Raw genomic sequence first — 13,262 nt, 5'->3', positions numbered from 1 at the left:
GAGCAGGAGAGGGCTGTGCAGTGTGCTGCATCTAGGATCTTTCTCTTAAGTGCCTCTGAGCATTAGAGAGCCCTTCTTGCTGGGGTGAGAGGTGTACTCATGCCAGTGTCTTGGGCAAATGCAAGTAATTCTGTCTTAAACTCCCTCGTAGTTCCAGTCATCCAGTTGTTTTGTTCTTTTTGTTTGTTTGTTTATTCTGGGTAGCTTGCTGCTAAGTAAAACGTGGTTGTGGGATGGCTGTGCTGCACTGTGRGTCTGCTGTCCAAAGGAAAGGTGAGCCTTTGCCACCTCCAGGGCTAAGACCCTTCTGTGTTTTCAGCCTAAGTGTTCCAGCAACAATAGGTTTTTATATTTAGCATGCAGATTTCTCAACACTTCTAGTTTGGCTGAGAATCTCTTAAAATTACTTGAGTACAAACATCTTCCTCTGTACAGCATGTACATGGCTGGGTTGGTCATAGTCTTCCCACAAACTACTGCATAGTGTCACAGGCACTTACCGGTGTTGGCACTGTAGAAAGCAGAGAGAACCCCTGTTGGTTATTGAAGCTGCGTGAGTGGCCTTCAGTGGCTGAAAGTGTTAATACATACAAACCTTTCCATCACAGTTGCGCTGATTTTCTGTAACACTATGAAGTTGCATAGTCTGTTTCAGCGAAGGCTGTAACAGGTTGGTCTGCAGCATTGACACCTGCGTTTGGTCCGTCATGGAGGGATGAGTTGGCCTTGTCTTGGAATGAGATGTATGTGTACAGTGCAGATTTCAGTGTGTTCTGGCTGCTGGTGTTGGATCAAAATACAAGAGGCATTAGGAGCAGAATATCTAGAACGGATAAAGCAAGCAAGATTTTTTGGGGACTTCTGAAAGGAGTTGGGTACCCACTTTCCTCACTTTCACTGGCACTCTTGCTGGCTGAATGCAATGCAGGATACTGCATTCAGCCAGCCTGAATCCCTTATCAGGGGCAGCTTTTGCAGATGCTCCTTGGAGTAGAGGTAGTTATTCTCATTAGCGAGGCTGCAAGTCATCGAGTGTCCTGGAAAGCACCTCTTAAATGAGAGGGAAGGTCATGAGGCAGCATGCCCCCTAACAGCTCGTTTGAACATTAGCCCTGCTGGCAGGAGGGTGTGTGTAGGGGCAGACGGCTCCCAGCAGCTGCTTTGGGTGTAATGGAAATGCTGGGGAGATTGTTTGTGTTCAGCAGTTCCGCCTAGATAATCCTAGGGGAGGGAGGACCATGGCCCTGCTGCACGTTTATAGCAGATTGGAAGGGTTAATCCTGATGGTTTATCCTGAGATAGTGGCTTAGGAAAGGTTCAGGTTAACAATTGTATCAAAGTCTGGTGCATTGATCCCTTTGCTGTACTGATTCCTTCGGGAGAGACTGGAGCTTCATCTCTCCTGTGGGGCAGGACTCTGGCAGTGCAGCAAATGTTAACTAGCAACTCAGCTGCCTTAAAGGTTGTGGTGAATAAAGCTGCACTGTGTGACTGTGTGCAGAGATAATAGCCAGGAGAGGAAAGAGCTAAACTTCTGAACTGGTTCTGGTTTCTCCAGGGTCAGAACCAAGGCTACAGTAGAGCTATGGTCACAGATGACCTGGAGGGTGTCTGTCTGGGCTGGACTGTGTAGGAGTCTTCCTGGACCCCTTCCATGCCTTGCATGAGTTCCAGTAAATCTTAAGTGCGCATCTGCCTGCTGTTGATTTGCAAATCCACCGCCCATCAAATGCTTGACAGGTTCAGCCTGCTGGGAAGGGAGCAGAGCATGTACCTTTTTCCAGAAAGCTCATGGTATCATGCAAGAGAGAACTTTTTGGATAAGATCTACTGGCCTCTACTGCAAGGGGAAAGCACAGGATACAAACACTCAGCACACAAAGGAAGGTCCACACAACTGTGTCATTTATTATATTCACCGGGACTTTGGCTTTGCATGGCTGTAGTTTGGAAGGCCAGTGTGCCCGAGGCATCCAGGTGCAGCAGCCTGTGGAAAGCCTGATGAAGCAGTGACCAGCTCAGCTCTCACTTCTGGCTACAGGTAATACTAGTGCATAGCATTTGTAATGGTGTACTTTGATGCAAAGTGGCATTCAAGTATGCGCTCTGCCTTGGCAGTTCAGATGAAAATGGAAGCACATATCTCTAGGCAACATCCGCCCTGCTGTCCTGAGAGGACTGAATGGAGGGGATGGACGTGGCCCAGGGAAGCTTGGGTGTCTGTTCAGCATGGTGGCTCACAGCCCTAAGTAGTATCAAGAGGCACTAGTGGGAGTAGGTATGGTGTGCTGTCTCGTCAGTGAGCATACGGAGCGAAGGCAGACATGTACTTTTTGCAGACACTGTTACTAGGCAGGAGGAACCAAGACCAAGTGGAGCTTAACAGCAGCTTTTTGTATGGAGAATGTTGCAGCAATCTCCTGCCTGCAGAGAGCCATGCTGGATTTGACCCAGGGTGCTTGTGTGCAGTATGCAGAGGCCAGGAAGGGGTAGATGAGTTTGCTTTCATTTGTTCCTGGGCCATTTCCTCAATTTTCTGCTCATCTATTTCCCTAAGGCCTTGTCTCTCTCCAGGGTATTATTTTCAGTTGCATTCTGTTGAGAGTGCCAAATGAAGCCCCGAGGAGGGCAGCAGAGTGGTTTCAGTTCCTAAGCTTCCCTAACAAATGAATGTTGGGAGCGGTGTAAGAGACAAGGGTCCAAACCTTGTTGCTTTGCACTAAATACTAAAACAGGAATCCAGAAGAGCACTTGGCAGACAAGCTACAGGTCATGCGAGACAGGCAATGACATCCATGGTTAATAGATGGGAGAAGCTAAGATGCTTACCACAGGTCATGGAAGCAGTCAGGGTGGAGAGGTACAGGGCTCTGGGTTTCCTGGTTTGGTTCTGAGACTCAAGGACAATGTTTCTTTTTTCCTGTTTTTCCTTATAGAAATAAGCCTAAAGTCTCCTCATAGTTAATAGTGCCCAAGTCTAGGAAGCAGACAAGGGAGTGCCTACCTCTGGCTGGATGTTAGAGATGGTGGTTGAATGGCTGAGGTGCTACCAGCCCAAAGAGAGATAAAGTCTGCAGGATTTCTAGGTGACCCTGGGTCTGACAGAACATCAGTGCAAATGGTGAGGCCCAGTCTCATGTAGTGCATTCATGAGTCTTTCATTCTTTGCATAGTCCCTTTGAGGAAAGACTGGTCACCTCCAGCATTTGGCRCACCCATTCACACACAGAAGTAATACGCTTTTATAGCTGGGAAGCAGCACCATGCAGAAATCATCCAAAGCCTGTGGGATGCCCTGAGGGAGATTGGTTCCAGCAAGCAGGATCCAGGACCCAGTTCAGCATGGTTATGGCTCCACTGTCACGCTGCTGTTGGTAACACGTACGCCATACCATCCCTTCCAGAACACCGTGTCCTGCCCACCATGTTCAAAGTGGACAAAGCGGACCCCAGGCCCATAGTTGGAAAAGGTGTGGGAGATCTTTGAGGCGACAGAGAAAATGGTTATTGGTGAGTGTCAAAACACCTTGAATTTACCTTTCTCTAGCATGCAGAGCCTTCAATCCCCACCTGTTCCAGCCATAGCTACCAGGCTTGGCGACAATGAGGACAGTTAGTGGGAAAGGAGTTACTGGGAGGAGCTTTGATCCCAGTGACTTTTTTCAAAGGCCACTTGAGCCCTTTCCCAGTTGTGCATCTCCCTTCCAYTCCCACAAAGTTGTGGTGACTTAGCAAGTTTTCAAACCTTATGTAAGGTAGCTTAGTTGTAAAATCCCTGGCTGCGCAGAACATAAGCCAGAGAGCTCTCCGTCTGCCTGCAGGAAAACACACCTGCTTCCATCTGCTTGCAAACATTCCTGACTTGTGCAGGCCGGGTGTCCCCTACCCAGCCCCTGTCTGCAACTCACCTCAGTCCARTCAGCATCGTTGTCCTGTGGGATGGCAATAGTTTCACTCTTGTATTCGGCCAGCACATCCTCGTTCTCTGAGAGCAGCTTCACACCAAGCTTATAAAGGCAGCCGGCATCACTGCGTCCCGCGTACCTGCAGGGAGACCCGAGCTGCCAGTTTTGCCTAAGGGAATTTGGTAAAGCGACACAGCACGAAAGAGCCCTGCTGAATGCAGAAATGGGTGGGTTCAAGCCAAGGCACCAGCAACCTGATGAGACTGGCAGAAGTGCAGATCTGGAGCATTTCTTACCCCCAACCCATCCCCCTAAGACAAGGCTATCCCTGCCTACATGTAGAATGACACCAAGGGACGCAGTGGGTGTTCAGGCCTAGTGCAGGTGTATGCCCTCCCTTCTCATCCTTGCTACTTACCAGTCCTTTACCACAACTTTAGGCTGGGTTGTATCCATCAGCTCTTCCCAGTAGCCCTCAGCCCGAAGATCAATGACCTGAGACTTTTGACACCACCTGAAACACAACAAATTAATTGGTAGCACAACTCCTCCTGGGGCTAGAAGAAGCAAAACTGTCCCCTTCCCTGAATAAGAGAGGAAAGCAGCCTTACTCATAGGATGTAACAAAGTATTTATGGACTTCTTCGCTAGGGAATTCTTTTCCAAAGTCCCCAGGGAGCTCTTCAATTTTCCAGCCATCGCCTCCATTCTCTACCTCTTCCCAGTACTGTAAGTCTTCTGCAAATGGCAGGAAAGAGAGAAGCTATTGCATCATAGTCTCTGTGGGCCTGGAGAACCTCACTGCCTCCCAGTGGGACCTTCCTCTTGCTTGTGAAAGTTACATTGTATGRGGTTTTTTTGTAAGCAAGTAGTTGGAATTTGTTTTGAATTCTTTGTTTGCTGTTCCTTTATGTGACACTTTGGAACTCTGAAGAAGGTTTGTAATACATACCTAAATTGCAAGTGGCATTTCTAGAAGCAATGTGCYCATAAACATTGGGTTTTTCTGGCCTTAGCCAGAGGAAACTTGGATGTTGAAAAAGCTTGCAGAAGAATTGCCTGTAAACACAATGGAGAAGTTATGGTGATGCTGCTTTTGTCTGCTGATATGTGAAAAAGGAAACTCGTTTATTGCTGCTTAGGTTATGAGGCTTGGTTACTGCTGCTTATAGCTAGACGTCCTGCAGATTTACCAAAGCAAATAGATTATTAAATTAATGGCTAAAGGGTTTTGTGCCCAGCTCAGTAAGGCAGATTGCAGTAAGGAGGCACAAACAAGATTTGCCTGAGCTGCTGCAGGGAAGGGAGGCTTTAGGTACCTGGTGAGCTAAGGCCAGAATAGCCCCTGGGCAGGGGAGAGCTTCATCTTTCCTGTAATGGTTTGGCAACAAATAACTTGGAAACCCCGATGTCAACTGCTGCTGCCTTGGATAAAGGCTCTGCAAAGAATGACTTTTTTCCTGTCTCAAACTTAACTCGGATCCCAAGAAGGGCTTATATAAAGCTGATCTCAAGTAGAAGCCCCTTGCAAAGGCTGATTTGCTAGGATGCCTTCCTGTCCATTAAGTGATTCTTGGGCCAGAAGAAAACATTGCAACCTGATGCCAACTAAGATCTTTTAAAAAAAACCTGGAGATGCCCAATCTTCAGTGAGTGGCCTTCTCTGCAGTGTTTTGGGGCTTGTTATGCTCATGTCTCACCTTCACCACAGGGGTTCTTGATGAGATTCCTCTTTTTCTTGCTCAGGAAGTAGAAGTTTTGCCAATTCTCTGCATTATCCTGTGACTCTGCTCCAGTGAGGCCTTCCTGCTGGCACTTGAGGATCCAAAGAGCAGCTCCATCCACCAGGTTCTTCCACTGGCAGCAGACCAGGCGGCACACCAGCACCAAGTCCACTGCAGGTATGGAAGCCAGGATCCTGATCAGGACTGCCTCAGGGAGGGACTCCATCTTTGGGCCAAGTTGGATGGAGCTTTCTGAGAAAAAAAGCAGGGAAAGGACAGGACTAGTGACACAGGAACAGACCAGTGGCCCATCAGATTTGGGGTCTCCCACCCCCAGTGATGTCAAACACTGATGGATTAGAGAAAGGGAAAATGAACAGGTTCGTCTGAAAGGTAGGTGCAGCATGATTTCAGAGCATGTGGATTGCTTCCCARCCTCGAGGCCTCCTGACCCTTGCTGATTTAACACCCTGAAGCATGAGAGTAGATCGTTAGTGTTTCATGACATAAGCGAAGCCCTTTGTTAAATACATCCACAAAATGTAAGCAACTGTGGACAGCTTGGCAGTTTCTCAGGTAAGAGTCTGGGATGAACCTTAAAAATGCTGGCATTTTGTGCAGCTTCAAAGCTGGTTGGAATTGGTCCTTCTGGAAATCTGCCTCTGCGGAAATCAGGCTCCTAGTTGCAGTAATGGCTTCACTTGCAGAGGGAATGCTGCAGACATCTGGGTGCTTGTTCTGCCTTTGTAAGATCATAATTGATAACAAATGCTGCAGATCAGTACCCAAATATCAGTGATGGGTATCCTGCAAATCCTGTTTGCAGAGTTTGGATCTATGCTGGAAAGCCCCCTGCCTCCAGAGGCCAGCACTTAATCTCCTTTGTCATGAGCCTTAGGTCTGCGCATGGGTTATACCTGAAAAGAACTCARTTTAGATCCCCTAATCCTCCTTTTCCCAGGGCCTTGTAACTGTACCAGTGAAGCTGGAAACGTGTGCTTTACCTCATGGGCTAATTCTGCACTCTGACTCCCGAAGGCTCTCTGCTGCCCCAAGTCTCAGGGCYGGGTGCTGCAGGAATAGGCAAAGATGAGTGTGCAGATTCAGAGCCCCAAATCATCAGTGTGGGATGCACCATGACACGGCTTTTACCTCAGCTGAGTCCTGGCGCTGGGAAGCGGCAGCTGCAGTCCGTTGCACAGGCGCAGCCAGGCTCCTCAGGGTGAATTACTGTAAGCCTAGGACAGCGTTAGGAACAAAGCGGGTGAAATATCTCTGAACTGCTACTTGAAGAAATACTGCTGTGCTAAACCTAGCAAGGGAGGAAAGAAATAGGGAGTCATTGAAGTAACAGCATCCTAAACCTTAAATGCTCCAGATGCAGAGCTATCGTGTCCTCTATCCACAATGCAGACAGAGGGGAATGGTCATTTAAAATAYCCTAGTTTTTATTAGGGCATTTTATTAGGGATTTTCCAGCTAGCATGCCCCCACTCTAAACCCCTGCCACAGCCCCGAGGGGTAAGAATGTCACAGAAGCACTGTGCTAACTCATCTCCTGCAGGAGCTTCACGAGGCCCTGCCTGGTGACAGAGCATCACCTCTCTCCTCGCTTAGCGAGGACTTCCCACAGGTCCTGCAAGGGTGAAGGCCTCCCTGTCTGGCCTTCTTTTCCCGCTCCTCTTCGCGGTACCTTAACGTTAGTCTGCCCTCAGCAGGACCCTCTGGGGTAGCTGTTCTCTTGCAGCGGTCRGGGGACGTGCTGGCTGCCTACCTGCCCCTTTCCTGCCCCTCTCCCCGAGCCTGCTGCGCGAGGGCGGCGCAGCAGCGTTCCCGCAGCGCAGCGCAGCGCCCCTCCCACCGGGCAGCCCGCAGCTCCTGCCGAGAGCTCCTACCTTGGGCGCTGCTCCGCGGGCGGCCGCGGGTCCGTCGCGGGCGGGCAGCCGGCCGGGGGCCCGCATAAGAAGGGCAGCGTCCCGCCCCCGCCTCCGCCCATCGGCTCCTCCCCAGCACCGCCACGGCGCGGCGGCCTGCGCGGGTGGCCTGGCGCTGCCCGGGCGCCGCCGGCAGGGGGGCTGCACGGTGCTGCCGGTGCCCCCTTTCCTCCCCGCAGGAGCTGTGGGAGGGGGCGCGGGCGGGCGGACCCCCGCCGGCGGCCGGGCCGGGCGGGGCGGTGGCTGGGGCGGCCCCACCTCCTGCCGGACTCCCCGCCCCGCGCTCTGCCCGCTGCCGGGGGCGGCGCAGCCCGACATCCGCGTCCGGGGCCGCGGGCAGGCGCAGTCCAGGCGGGGCGGCGGGGCCGGGGGTGCTGGCCGGGGGAGCGTGGGCTGCCCCGGCCCGGTGCTCAGCCGGGCCGCGGCCTGCTGCACAGCTGTCCTGCTCGGGCCTCTGAGCTCAACCCTCCAGCCTGTGGTGTGTTTCTTGATTGTTTTTGTTAACAGCTAGTCAAAATACACATTTTTTTTTAACCTCTGTACTGCAGGTCTCTGGAAATTCTCTATCCCATGTATTTACAGCCCTAGTTACTGAAGCTATTGGTCCGTGATGACAACCATTTCTGACCTTCCAGAAGATGTCCTGGTGGAGTTGTTTTCCATGCTCCCAGCCCGGGATCTGATCTGTACCTGCAGACTCGTCTGTACCCAGTGGCGATATGTGGTGGATCTAACCACCCTATGGAAGCGGAAGTGCCAGCGGGAGGGGTTTCACACTCAGAATTTGGACAGAAGCATCCCTGACTGGAAGATATTCTATATGCTCTGCAACATGAAGAGGAACTTGATAAAAAATTCCTGTGCTGAAGGTTTGTTTTTATTATTAATTAGAGGATTTGACTTTTTCTGACTGCTAGGAAACTCAGTGTCCTGCAAGAACTGTAGCATTTCTCAAGTAYTGTTGATGCTATAGGACTGTTCAGCTACTGATGGAGCTCAGGAGGGCAGATCCACAAGGATCTGCAGGGAAAGCCGTCTTGGGTTAAATAAGTATTGGTAAATATGTGTATATGGCTGAGACAAGAACAATCCCTGGAGTTGTTAAGGTACTATGAATAGTGAATATTCATTTGCGCTACAGGTAGAAATGATAAAACAAAACTATTAGCTATTGGGACTAAATATTTCAGCAGCTGGGAATTTTTTTTTTCTGCTAAAACTAATCTCACTGCAGTAATTCTGCTTCATTACTGGCTTTGAGTTTTTGATGTGGTTAAAAAGCTGCTGCTAATTGTCCTGGTTGCTGACAGGCATGTTAGAAGTAATGGCAATTAACTGAGAGAAGCCTAAGCTATGTCAAAATTATTCAGTGTGGATTCCTAGTTGTCTTTTATTGTTGACTTTTTAATGAAAGCAGAGATGCTGTGGAAAACTGAAATGGAGTCCTAACAATTTGTATGGTATCCCTATTTTGTAGAGGATTTTCAGCACTGGAAACTTGATTATAATGAGGGAGATAAATGGAAGATTGAGGAGCTGCCTGGACCTCTTGGGAGAGAGATGCCAGATCCAAAAGTACACAAGTATTTTGTCACTTCATTTGGGTAAGAACTGGATTCACGTGATCTGGAGCTGGAGGAGGAAACCTGCTTCTTCCTCTCTATCTGTAAATGCACTAGGGTCAGAAGGCCCTCAATGATCCTTAGCCCACATATGGAAAAGGAAGAAGCTTAATTAACCTTTTAGACTAGTTACTCTGAATAGACAGGTAACTGCTGAGGGAGTTAACAGCACCATGTGCTAAATCCCTGTCTCTAGCAAGAATATTCTGTAACTTCTTATAGTGGTGAATATGGGATCCCTCCTCTTCTTCCAAGGTAATGGGCAAAGGTTAAGGTTTGTAGAAAGGTTTGGCAAATTAATTAGATGCAGTTACCTGACAAGGACAGAATTCTGTAATGTGCAATAATGCTACGTGTTTTAGTGCAAGTTGTTAACATGACAAAGCTGTCTACAGAAGAGGTTTAACTACTTTTGCATCCCTTATATAGCTGTTTCCTGTTACCTATATATGCTATATAAGTAGGGGAAACCCTTGTTAATCCAGCTTGTAGGTAATTCTTCCTTTTATATGGGAGTAAAGCACATGAGGAAGCAAATTGGTTAGCTTTTGGCTGCAGAAACAGCCATGCCTTGCCCATGTCAGCCTTGTCAGATGTGGCCATCTAGATCTGGATGGGCTCTTTATGAGAGCAAAGCTGTTGGAGGGAAGGTGTAGAGGGATAAGAGATGTGGTTTGTGAAGTTTCAAATACTACTTTGTGTTGTAGGCCGTGCTTCAAGTCTCAACTCATTACCCTGAAGAATGAAGGATACTGGAATGAACTGATGGATGAGAAAAGGCCTGAAATTGTAGTCCAGGATTGGTAAGCCTGTGTTGAAAACCAGAATTTCTGGCATTACGATCTAGATAGAAGTGGGGACGCTTGAGGCTTTTCACACTGTTTAAAAAAAAAAAAAAAAAATCTTCATTGTTTGGGACTTGAGCAAGGTTTATTCAGTGGGCTGGAGGAGGTGATAATTCTGTGAAGGACAAAATAGTTGGAAGTTCTAGAGTTTCTTCCATAGGTATAGGAATGACATTCCTTTCCCTCTGCATAGCGTTCCCTTGGAGACTGTTTCTGAATGCCAAAGACAACTGGAGGCTGCGTGTACACCACCCTGTGCTTGATTCCTCTTTACCTCTCCAGGTATGCTGCCAGATTTGACTGTGGCTGCCGTTACGAAATCACTGTGAGGCTGCTTTCTGAAGATTATATCGTCCTTGAGGAGTTCCACCCTGAGCCGGTGGTTATCGAGCAGTGGAGCGATGCAATGTGGGCAGAGGTGAGCATCTTTACATCAGTATTTTGACACTTAATCTTGCAAGCCTGGCTGACAGTTCCAAGTAGACCTGTTCTCTCTGCTCTTTTGTTTCCATTAAATTAAGAGGAAATGTAAATCAGTTGTTGACAACACTGAAAAAAGCAGTGGTGCCATGGAAGAGGTAGGCTGGGTTTGTAGGTGCCGGGGTGTTTTTAAAGCATTCTACTGTGCTTCTGTGTTGTTTTAACTTAGCCTTTTTAAGTGTTCCTGTCTTTATTTAGGTTTTGTCTAAATAAGTTACAGCAGTGTATTTTTTTTTAACTGGACCAAAAAGCTTTGTTTTTAAACTATTGCATGGGCTTCATTTTAAAAAGCATTGTAGATGCTCATTTCCTACACTGTTACACTAGTTTAAATGGCTGTAGGTTCCCCATTAAATTGTTTATGATGAATATGTAACACTAAGCTTGATTCTTATGTCCTCTTGGAGGGGATTTTGGGACAGAGGACAACAAAATACAGGTGTGTCTTTCCCTTAAAAGGGTATGATATGCACTTTCATTAAAGTGTATGTTGGAATTTAATTTTTCTGGAGAAAAGGGCTCTCTTACTGTAGTTGTCCTAGCTTCAAGGTCAGTTCTGGGTTACTTTGGCAGGATAAAGGATTTCTTTTTTTCTTCCTCCCCCCTCAGATTTCTCACACCTTCCACAATTACCCAGCTGGAGTTCGCTACATCTGGTTTCAACATGGAGGCCAAGACACCCAGTTCTGGGCAGGATGGTATGGGATCAGAGTGACAAACAGCAGCATCACCATTGGGCCCTGGACATTATTATGAAGACACAATATAAATGTTCTTTTTTACCTCAGGATTGCAACAGGTGGTCTCAGGTGCACTTAAAGCCAGGACACTCGCCCAGAGTACAAATTTTGTCTTGCCCAGTTGACCTGGAATGCAAGCAGCTAGCTCTCCTTGTTCACGGCAGAACATCTGCAAGTCCAGCCCTTTGGAAGGACTTCTGTCTTCATCTTTCTTCCTCCTGCACCACAGATGTTAGTGCAATTGCTAGCTTCCTTCCATAGGGCAAAGCCTAGGACAATTAAATATGACATCTATCTTTTGTGGTAACAGTGTTGGGCTGTAGCACAAAGACGTAAGTCTTAAGAAATGGAAACCTCTTCTGGTTTGTCTATAGAATTTATGAAGGCTAATGCTAGAATATTTCAGTTCAGATTATGACCCTGTTTTTAAGGGCTCTGCTATGGAGATACTTGTTTTGTATAGTATTTTCCTGTTTCAGTTTAACTCTGTGTATAAACATGTCTTTCACATCAGATCTCTTTGATAGTACAAGGAAACTGTCAAGCTTTTTTTAGTAAGTGTTGTCTTGCTGATGGCTCACTGAAGCTGTAACAAATTAAGTATACTTGAGCAAAATGATACATGTATTACCTGTCCACATACTGCCCACCTTTATTTGAATAAACAGGGAAAGAGGAGGTAAGGAATCTCTCACAGGTGGGTACCTTACAACATAAGTGCCTTTTACAAGCTGGAACTTGATTGTGCTTGGCTTCTTCCTTGCTATCTTTGCACTACCAAAGCACTTGGCTTGTACTAAACAGTCTAACACCCTATAAAAGTTTAAAGCTGCAAATGACAAATGTGTTCTCCCACTTATTTCTTGGAGGAGGCAGGGAGTATCTTCTATCATAAGTATCTTCTGAATAAGCTCAGCTGAAAACTACAAACTATTTCTTCCACCCCTGTATACACAGAACCAATGCTACAGCCCTCTTCTGCCTCCTTGTATAGGTACAGGATGACGGTGGTTTTCTTTGCCTGGTCTGTTAAGACCAGGATGTCTGGCAAGTGTCCTTGCTGGGCTGGCAGGCAAATTCCTCTTTGCTAACCCCACTCTTAGGTGGAAGTTCCCCTAAGGAAAGGGGAGACACTGGTTACATAGTCTTCTACAGAACTGACAGATCCCAGCCACCTTCCACAAAAGGTATGGAAAAGTGGTAAAAGATCCGTATAAATAAAAAGAGCAATTACTTTCTCACTAGGGAGAGACTGGCTTGGATAGAACTCAACCTAGTTCTACTGGCATAAAATTTAATATTTATTGAAAACTACTTAGGACAGTCACAGTGGATACTGTGCAAGGCCTCAGTCACCTGTGGTGCGAGTCCACTGCTCTAGCAGAGCACACAACAGATCCCTGTGTATCACTATCAGTGTGCAATGGAGATACCTAATTAAGGCTAGAAGCGGATTTGTACAAAGCACTGGATGCACGGTGCAGTCAGCTTTATCCTGCCCCCTGTGCCCAGGGACTCGCTGTAACAAAACCTATACTCACTCTCACACACGTGTACATGGGAACAGGCTCTGGCTCCACATTCCAAGTCAGTTCTATATAAAGTGGTAAGCGCACTTGAAACAAAGAGGCAGCAGCTGCTCTACATTCACCCAGAAGGCCAGCTGATGAGACTGTTGTTATCAAGGTATAGTCTGTAAGGAATCTGATTCCACTGGAAGATCTGATGAGGCTTGAAGGTGATGAAGAGCTGAAGTCAGGTGCCTTTGTGAGCTCTCTCTTCAACGTACAGCTGCATCTGGAGGAGAGAAACAAGCATCAATTTTCTGCTTCATATCCAGGTAGGTGAATGGAGAAAAGTTTGCAGTAGGCCGAACAGGAATTTGTACCTTCCACCATAACCAGGCTTCCTATTTCATTAGGAAATGTCTTGCCCTGAGATTACTGACACARCATCTGCCAAGCCTAAGCTTCTGCTCAGTGTTGTTAAGCTGTTATTCTATGGATAACTGC

At 47.5% G+C, this 13,262-nt stretch overlaps 3 protein-coding genes across 7 annotated transcripts in view; 1 reads left to right on the top strand and 2 right to left on the bottom strand.

Annotated features, from left to right (window-relative positions):
• Nucleotides 1-1,888: 1,888 nt before the first annotated feature.
• Nucleotides 1,889-7,823, bottom strand: FBXO2 (F-box protein 2). Of its 2 annotated transcripts, XM_085309196.1 has the most exons (8): nt 7,525-7,823; nt 6,782-6,867; nt 6,634-6,700; nt 5,606-5,881; nt 4,517-4,643; nt 4,324-4,419; nt 3,909-4,044; nt 1,889-3,481 (listed from the first exon to the last, which is right to left on the bottom strand). In XM_085309196.1, the coding sequence occupies exons 4-8, from the start codon at nt 5,853-5,855 to the stop codon at nt 3,347-3,349; spliced, it is 744 nt and encodes a 247-aa protein (XP_085165322.1). In that variant the 5' UTR covers nt 5,856-5,881; nt 6,634-6,700; nt 6,782-6,867; nt 7,525-7,823; the 3' UTR covers nt 1,889-3,346. The 2 variants fall into 2 exon arrangements, with proteins under 2 accessions (XP_085165322.1, XP_085165323.1); XM_085309197.1 differs by lacking the exon at nt 6,634-6,700.
• Nucleotides 5,790-12,093, top strand: LOC146593485 (F-box only protein 6-like). Of its 2 annotated transcripts, none has more exons than XM_085309194.1 (6): nt 5,790-5,806; nt 8,146-8,432; nt 9,041-9,167; nt 9,893-9,988; nt 10,313-10,448; nt 11,120-12,093. In XM_085309194.1, the coding sequence occupies exons 2-6, from the start codon at nt 8,174-8,176 to the stop codon at nt 11,264-11,266; spliced, it is 765 nt and encodes a 254-aa protein (XP_085165320.1). In that variant the 5' UTR covers nt 5,790-5,806; nt 8,146-8,173; the 3' UTR covers nt 11,267-12,093. The 2 variants fall into 2 exon arrangements, with proteins under 2 accessions (XP_085165320.1, XP_085165319.1); XM_085309193.1 differs by lacking the exon at nt 5,790-5,806 and adding an exon at nt 7,908-8,041.
• The window catches only part of MAD2L2 (mitotic arrest deficient 2 like 2), a 37,846-nt gene continuing 36,461 nt past the window's right edge, over nt 11,878-13,262 (bottom strand). For all 3 annotated transcript variants that reach the window (XM_085309199.1, XM_085309198.1, XM_085309200.1), the window contains one exon: nt 11,878-13,047. In XM_085309199.1, coding sequence (XP_085165325.1) covers nt 13,006-13,047 — 42 coding nt within the window. In that variant the 3' untranslated portion in view covers nt 11,878-13,005. The remainder of the gene's footprint in view (nt 13,048-13,262) is intronic.

The sequence above is a fragment of the Rhea americana genome, unplaced genomic scaffold (genome assembly GCF_003343005.1).
Source record: "Rhea americana isolate MKP2758 unplaced genomic scaffold, rheAme1 scaffold_293, whole genome shotgun sequence".
In the NCBI taxonomy this organism is placed as follows: domain Eukaryota; kingdom Metazoa; phylum Chordata; class Aves; order Rheiformes; family Rheidae; genus Rhea; species Rhea americana.
The sequence above is the reverse complement of the archived record's forward strand: the minus strand, read 5'-3'. Positions and strand labels throughout refer to the sequence as shown.